The 8,405-nt window shown below is 29.0% G+C and overlaps 1 protein-coding gene across 1 annotated transcript; it reads left to right on the top strand.

Moving 5' to 3' along the window:
* Positions 1-806: 806 nt before the first annotated feature.
* Positions 807-7,978, top strand: LOC119675740 (tyramine/octopamine receptor-like). The gene is made up of 2 exons (XM_038086946.1): positions 807-1,706; positions 7,872-7,978. Exons 1-2 carry the CDS (start codon positions 875-877, stop codon positions 7,976-7,978), a joined length of 939 nt encoding a protein of 312 aa, XP_037942874.1. The 5' UTR covers positions 807-874.
* The last annotated feature ends 427 nt before the right edge of the window (positions 7,979-8,405 follow it).

The raw sequence follows: 8,405 nt of genomic DNA, 5'->3' as shown, positions 1-8,405 counted from the left end.
GGTGTAAGAATATTTTGACATTAGATTTTGTTAAAATTTGGTTAAATCAACTAAATTATTTTTATAAATTATTTTTCCGAGTATAAGTAAGGTATTGTAAGTACCAATAAAGGGTTAATTACAAATATACAAAAAAGGGTTAAATATATTATCATTATTATTACTTCTCTCTTTCTATTGAAGTTAAGCTCGTGATTTATAAAAGTATAGAAATACTATATTTAAAAGAAACTCAACTCTTCCATTTTGCAACAAATTATAAAGTTAATTAACAACCTGAGGAAAGACCTCTTTAAATAATATCATATGTTTATAAATAAAGAAAAATCACGCTTAAATATGCTAATTTTTATATTGACACCATTAGGACAGTATGACTCATTCTGGCATTGGTAATGTAACTCAAAATTGAGTACAAATAGCTTTGACGCAACGAGTAGTTTGTGTGAGTGAGTGTATGCATGAAAAAGGAGTGTTATTCGCACGTCATTATTTTAATTGAAAATAATAGCACACGGTCACAAGTGTTAAGTCACTGTGTGTGAAAGTTTGTGGGTATGAAGTCCAGTGATAAAATATGAAACTGCGAAATGTGCAAATCAACTGCGAAAGTGTGAAAATTAATAAAATTTCCCAAAATTATTTTAAGCTATTTTTTATAATAATATTTTTCTTTGATATTTTATTTTTAGCACATTTAAACGCCTACAGAATATGAAAACGCTGTACAGAAGTCAATCAAAAGTAGCCAAAAATGTAAAAAATAATAAATAAAACGCCAGACTTCGATAAAACAAAACAAACAATATAAATAACAGCACATATAAAAGGAAAAAAAATGATAAAACAAAATTGAAACAATGTAAAAGCAGGAATGTTGCCGAACTCATATAACGACACAGTGGCTGCCAAGTTAACAACAGCAATAAATACCATAACAGCGACAATATCAATTGCTACAGCAACGACAACAAGAGCTGTTACTGTTGGCACAACAAAAGCAGCATCAATGAGTCCTTACAAGTTAATTGCTGCCACTTTGACACCAAAAGATTCTAAAAACTCAAATACGAATTTCACAAATTTTAAAAATGCCATTGTCGATGGAAATGCTATACCAGAATTAACGCCAACATTATATGAGCTACTGATGCAGTCACTAACTCATATTGAGGCAACAACAGCATCAACAGCAGCAACAGCAGCACCAGCAATATCAATATCAACAGTAACTGCAAACACAACTGCAAGGGGAATAGGAATAGGAACAGGAATACATACGGAAACACATCAAACTAGAATAATTGCAGCCACAACAGCAGCAACAATGGCATTGGAAACAACAGCTAATATATCAACAACACAAACAATCAACAATCTTTTAACAAATGCAATCGGTTTTATACAATTGAATTCCAGTAATATGGAAGCTCTCGGCAATGGGATGACTACACAAATATCAACAACGCAACCACCATCTGTAGACTCGTATTTGATTGGCATGGCCTGGCCAAAGGTTTTCTGTGTATCGCTCTTTCTGTTGTTGATATTGTTGACTGTGGTTGGCAATACTCTTGTGATATTGGCCGTTCTGACAACTCGTCGCTTACGTACGGTTACCAATTGTTTTGTGATGAATCTAGCGATTACAGATTGGCTTGTGGGCACGTGCGTTATGCCACCCGCTGTTATACTCTATGTTGTTGGTAAGTATCCCAATTTCTGTTGTTGATTTTCATTTCAGAAAAACTCTTTCCTTTTATATCGATACTATGTCCATTTACTGCAATAATATTGATTGCTTTTATTTACCACTATACGGTCTCTGCACTTCAACCGATTAGTGTATTGGGTCATTAAGTGCAGAGTCAGTCGTTGATAGACTCACTTTTCACGTTGGCTTAGTAAATACTAAATGTACAAAAAAAATTTAGCCCAATTTTATTTACAATTAAAAGCTATTCAAAGTTAAATTGAAATTTACTCTATAAACGTTAAAGTAAAAAATAAAAACTTTTTGGTCAAAGCAATAATAACTAATTTACAATTACAAAAGTTTCTATGTAGAGTGGATTTTTAAATTATTTTCACTTTGAAACAAAGAGAATAAGATTATTAGAGCTATTTACACCTCAGAGTATAGAAAAGGGCAATATGGTTGATTAATTCAATAAAGGAATACTCTTACAATAACAGTGTTAATGGTAAATGAGTGGTAAATGCTTAAATCTGAACCATGTAACAGTATTTAACAGTTAGTGAACTCTTTAATGGTATTGCCAACAGGAAAATTGTTTACGTTTCATTGACCATTTGATTTGCTGTAAAAATATACATAATTTATGCTGGTATTCCCCTGACATTACTGGTATTTAAACTTAATCTAAACTAATGAATAAAAACGTATTAGCATTATTTCCAAACTCTTGTTTATGTGATCCATTTCGAGTATCATATTTCACTACTAAAACTTTCTGCTAATTTTCTTTATTTATTTGATACGTTGAAAATGTATACCATCTGTAATATTTAAAGGATAAATGCGCTGGCGAAAGTGTGAAAATTTATGTTACAGTATAAGTATTGACCAACAAAACAAAGCCATGATAACCAAAAGTAGTGTATCTGAAAAGCAGAGTTCAAAAGAGAAATAAAGTCATGTATTTATAAACTTTGTTCTAAAGTAAAACTGCCAAAGTACAAATTGTTTCCAAAATATATGGCTTGTGTAAGCAAAAACTTTTATTACACGAAAAAAAATAACACAACACAAACCACAAGAAAATATGCTACAGACTTGCATACATGGAGAAAGTATTCAGGATGAGAAAAAGTGAGATACATTTTCTTACGAATTTAATGCAAGCCCAAAATTTAAAAGTTAATTTATTTTAATTTGCAATAAAATTATTACAGAAAATGTGTGTTTGATTACTGTGCTCAAATGTTCAATTAGCTGTGATGATTGGTTCATTTCAATGTACTTCCAAGCAATTTTCCACTTAATTGAAGATAATTTCATGCATTAAAACTATCATTTATTATTGCATTTATTTATGTTAGATGTTATTTATGATAAATAAAAACATTTTAGAATGCTTAATTAAGATTACAATAAACTGTGGATATTTTTATAGATAAACTGTAAGAATTGATATATTTTTTATTATATTAAACTTTAAAATTAATTAATAAATTATTAACAAACAATTTACTTTATTTATGTTTAAAAGCTTAGAGAATTTTTTAAAGTCAATCAACTAATAGAATATGAAGTCATTTCTACAGGTAAAATATATTGTTGATCACACATATGCTAGCCAATCTTATAAAATTTTTTATCATACAAGTTTTTCAAAGATTTGTGTTGAAAATACATACAACCACGGAATTAATTATAAAATTATAAACAAGCTATAAACATCAGTCTAAACAAATGAGCTTGTAGACTAGAAAATTTTAAACAAATTTTTGCAATATAATACGTCATATTAAAATGAGCTCATCGAAACAATATGACGAAGCTAATCTTTTCTTCTCTTCAGGAATGAGGTTCTTGAATCACATTAAAAATGATTTTTGCACTCAAGTCGCAGAGTGACATGTTAGGAACAATTTTGTGTCACTATGATAATCTCGCTAAACTCAGACTTCGGTACTTATCAACTGCCTATCCACTTATAACGGAATTAGACAACATCTTCTCAAAGGACATAATGGCATTTTTAACTACTACTCGCCTATGGAATTAGAGTGGAATTGTCACAATAATCCTCTAAAAATGCAGTGAAGTGATGATAAGTTCCCAACTCTTTAAAAATCTAATCTGATCTAAGAACAATTGGAATGAAACGGAAAATCTAAGGATATTAATCGTAATGTCCAATGAATACAAAGAGTGCAATAATATATTTTTCTAATAGATGTTTAAGCAATACAGTGTATTATTTTATAAGGTTTTAAATGTTTTGTCAGAACATCAAATAAATAAGTCATGAACTTTTCAAGTAAGTCATGAGCAAATAGAATATCAATCATGCGGAAAGTTCCTACAGACCTATTTTTAATGCCATCGAATATGGTGAAAATATTCATTTGCATTTGAATACTTAGAAAATGTTTGTTCTTGCTCGAATTGAAATATTATAGCATGGTAATAAAATCTTATTAAAAATCAATGATTAATAAGCAAAATCACAATTTTATCTTGTTAGAGGTTTATACGGCGTTTACATTGGCCGAAAATGGCTCATTTTGGTCAAAAATCGAAAATGAGTATCGAATGGCTCATTCTTGCATATAAAATTTCAAGCACAAAATGAGCAATTTTCTCACATTCTGTATGAATGACGTTCGAATGCAGTCCACATATGTTCCAAATGCAAAGGAATCTATTGAACATACCCTAAATGAAAGCTCTTCATGGCATTTTGACAGTTTGTAAAAGCTGTTTTGACATATTTACAAAAAAAGATAAACATTTGTTAGTAGTTTTATTTCAGTTTGAATTGTTACCATGAGAACGAATGAAATACAACGAATGTAAACACTTTCAAATGAGTCATTCAAAATGAGCCATTTTCGGCCAATGTAAACGCCGTATTACAGCATCTTAATGTATATTAAATTTTCATATCTTGAACCTTAGTGCGTTGTAACAAAACTGCCAGTGTTGTAAACTTCTGTTGCAGTGGACAGAAGAACTTCGTATCTCTAACAGAAGTGGTTAGAAAAATTGGCCGTATTGAATGAAATTTTATCTACAGTGTGAAATAAAAAGCTGTGCAGTGGAACATATCAAAAATAGCAGTGGAATAACTACTCAAAAACGAGCTGAAGGTAAAATCTTACGTATTAGTCTCGAAAAGGACTCCATTTCACCGATTTAAAACAATTTAGGCTCCATAGAGCAATGAAGCTATTGAGCTTGTCCGAATGTTACCCATTGCCGAATGTTGTCTTCACTGATACGAAAAACTTCCCAAACGAATAATTTGTAAAAAAGAAAACAAGCAATAATATCCAGTAATATCCATAGCAAAATAGATTTGAAAGCTGCTCTGTAGATGTGAGTAACCACACGTTTCGGTTTGAATCACTTTAAGAATATTCTATAAGATCACAAAAAACACGTTCCAATTAAAAGTGCTTCTTAAACAGTTCATTTTCAGTAGTCAATAGCATCTGAGATCAAAAAATCAAATCTTGCTTATCTTCTCGGTAATGGATTTTTTTATAGATAAGATTTATAGATAATGTCCGACACTAAAATACCAAAATGCTGATTTGAAGCAGAAATGGTTTCATAGTGAATGGTCTAGATCAAAATATAACTAAGGTGAGCCAGACTGTTACTTCGATGAAAAAAGCACTACATAGCGAGTGAGTTAAGATTCGAAAGGTATACATTCATGCAATGCGTAAATCATTTGTCGATTGCATTTTAAAAAACAGTTCCTGCTAAAGAGAATTTTGAGGAAAACTTAACATGATTTCAAAAAATTTAATTACTTTCTAAATTTTTTACTGAAAGGTTTATAACAGCATTGGAAAAAGTTGTAGTGCACTTGTTTTTAGAAATAATGTTTTAGGCATTATCATAATGCCAATAATAAAAGTTGGGGTTTCTCCGAGTTTAAAAAATTATATATTTTACAATGTACGTTAATGATATTTTTATTATGTTCATAAGTAAAAATAATACACCTGATTCCCATATCTTCAAGAAAACAATCAAATAATCAGTTTGAAATTCTTGCAAAAATCTTTTACACTTAAAAAACTAAATTGTTTGAAAGTAAATATCAACATCATTATAGTTTTAAAATATTAATCTATTAAATCCATGGGCTTAGTTTAGAACTGCTTATCATCTTAAAAGATTTAGACAAGTAAAATTTATAGTTGGTCTTAGAGAGTAAAATCCAGCTTTATTTAATTATATTAAAACTGAGGTTATAGTCAGACGTTATGACTGTAACCCTATAAAAGTCGATTAATGTTTTAAGGACATATTGCAAATAAACTTAAACCCAAAATTAAAACCAGTAGTATTTTTTAAATTCTTAAATTTTTTTAAATGATGTCCATGCAATTTAATTTCCTGGAAACATTTGCAGAATATAATAATTTATTGAGAAAGAAATGAAACTCATCAGTTAACCAATTTGGTCTTAATGACAGAATTATACTAGATCAATTTCACCACAATTGTGGTGAAATCGGAAATCAAAGGAATTAAAAATAGTAAGAAAATTGGAAATCAAAGGAATTAAAAATAGTAAAAAAAACATGTTGTAAAGATATTTTCCGAATTATCTGTGGATTGTCTGTAATAAAGTACTATTATAATCAATACTAACAGAAAAATATGAAAGTTCATATTTTTCTAAAGTAATCAATACTATCAGAAAAATATAATGGGGTTTAACGGGGTTTAAACAGTAATGAAGAAACAACTACAAAAATTTCACTAAAATTAATTAAAATTTATTGTTGTTGTCTTATAGTTTCTTTTCGTCATATGACGAATCACATTTGACAAAAATATTAACAATTAAAGTTGAACTTATTTGATAATTTTTAAGAGAAGACAAGATAAGATAAAACTTCGGTGTAAAGCAAGATATAACATGTTTAATTATAAAGAAGATCAAAGTGGATGCATAATAGTGTAACGTATAAGAGCAACTGTTATATTATCGCACGGTACGACTTAATGTTCATTAAATACTTAACCCTCTCAAGTTTCAGTTGTAGTGTTTATTACTCTTAAACTATCTTACAACTTTCTTTTGCAAGAAGTTTAAAGAAATCTTCTTACGTTTTCACTCAAAAATGTTTGTTTGTTTTTTTTTGTACTCAGTCTTCTTATAGCAAAGATGTTGTTGAAATTTCCATATTATTACAGTATTATTTCACAAATTGCTTTTGCTGCTGCAACACTGGGATCCAAAATACAGCGAAGATATTTGCTGATGAAAAGCATATTATACAAAATGTATATTTAAATGGAGAAATGTGCTATTCACTGTTAACTGGAAATACAGAAATTTAATTGACAAAGTAGTTACAAATCACTGAACATAAGATATTGAACTTAATATTCTTAGAACACATAATGATTTCGTTTACTACAGTAATAGAGTTTTACTTCATAGATACATTGAATTTTTGGTTCAATAGATCCAATACAAAACTATATGAACACCAAATGTTAGATTATAAAAAATCGATTCAATTTAAACTTACAGAATGTGAGTATATAATACTTTTTTCGATACCTTGAATTTGAAAAAAAGTTTCTTTTATTTGATATCGTAAAAGAGAGTTACTATTTATTTTAGTTGCAGTAATAAAAAGACAAAATATAAAAAAAATTACTATAATATATTTAATGCATTTCGATAGTACTGTATTCATTTCTTAAATGTTAGAGTATTACTACTGTTCAGAGACCACATATAGTCAGATGTTAGTGCATTTTCAGCTTTATAAAAACTTTAAAAGAATGTGTGTCATTTATGCTTGTTTATGGGGTTCAGTTTCTCTCCTATACAGACCTCACCCAATTATCGAGTTTGATAAAAATTTTTACAGAATTTAATTTATGGTTATTAGAAGCTCTTTTCAGTAGAATAGCATATCTTAAACTCTGTTTAATAATTAAATGATAAAACTTTCTTTTATTTAGTTGAGAGCTTGAAAGGTTTACTTATATTATTACAATTTAAAATATTCATTTGGTCAATTTTTCTAATAAAAAATTAAATTTTCACCTCACAATAAATTCAAACTTAAAAATAAAATAAAAAAATAAATACTTCTGCTTTATTATTTGCTAACCTTGCTCTTGCGGTCATAATTCACAGGTACATGGCGATACGGTTGGATTTTGTGTGATATTTGGATTTCGCTGGATATTCTGCTGTGCACTAGCTCCATTCTAAGCTTGTGTGCCATTAGTCTGGACAGGTAATTTACAAACTTAACATTTTTATATGAAACTCGTGCATACACAGTAACATGAAACGGAAACCTTATGAGTTCCTAAGAACAACACATCAACTAATTGCTACTACATACAGAACAATTAAGTATACGCTACGTAGTACATACTTCATTCCACGGCTACTTCGTAGTGTATACATACAGATCCTACATACGGGTCTGTTTTTCACAGAGTTAAATTGTTTTAGAAAATTTGTGTTGTTGACTTTGGTGTTGTTATAAATTATGAAAGTAAAATGGTAAATAAATGCCATGGAGCTAAGGTAATGTATGTGTTAATTGGTAAAGGGTAATACGAATTAATGTATATTACTACATAAATTTTATTCTTAAAGGAGGTTCAGATTCTAGAAAAATGTTAAAAAAAATTAGAAAAATAAATAAAAGTAAGCAAG

This window comes from Teleopsis dalmanni, chromosome 2 (genome assembly GCF_002237135.1).
Source record: "Teleopsis dalmanni isolate 2A chromosome 2, ASM223713v2, whole genome shotgun sequence".
Lineage (NCBI taxonomy): Eukaryota > Metazoa > Arthropoda > Insecta > Diptera > Diopsidae > Teleopsis > Teleopsis dalmanni.
The sequence above is the reverse complement of the archived record's forward strand: the minus strand, read 5'-3'. Positions and strand labels throughout refer to the sequence as shown.

Bases quoted from the DNA above. Each gene is read 5' to 3' on its own strand.
- LOC119675740 (XM_038086946.1), top strand. From the start codon at position 875: ATGTTGCCGAACTCATATAACGACACAGTGGCTGCCAAGTTAACAACA. The intron at 1,707-7,871 runs GTAAGTATCCCA...CATAATTCACAG, and splicing joins TGTTATACTCTATGTTGTTG to GTACATGGCGATACGGTTGG.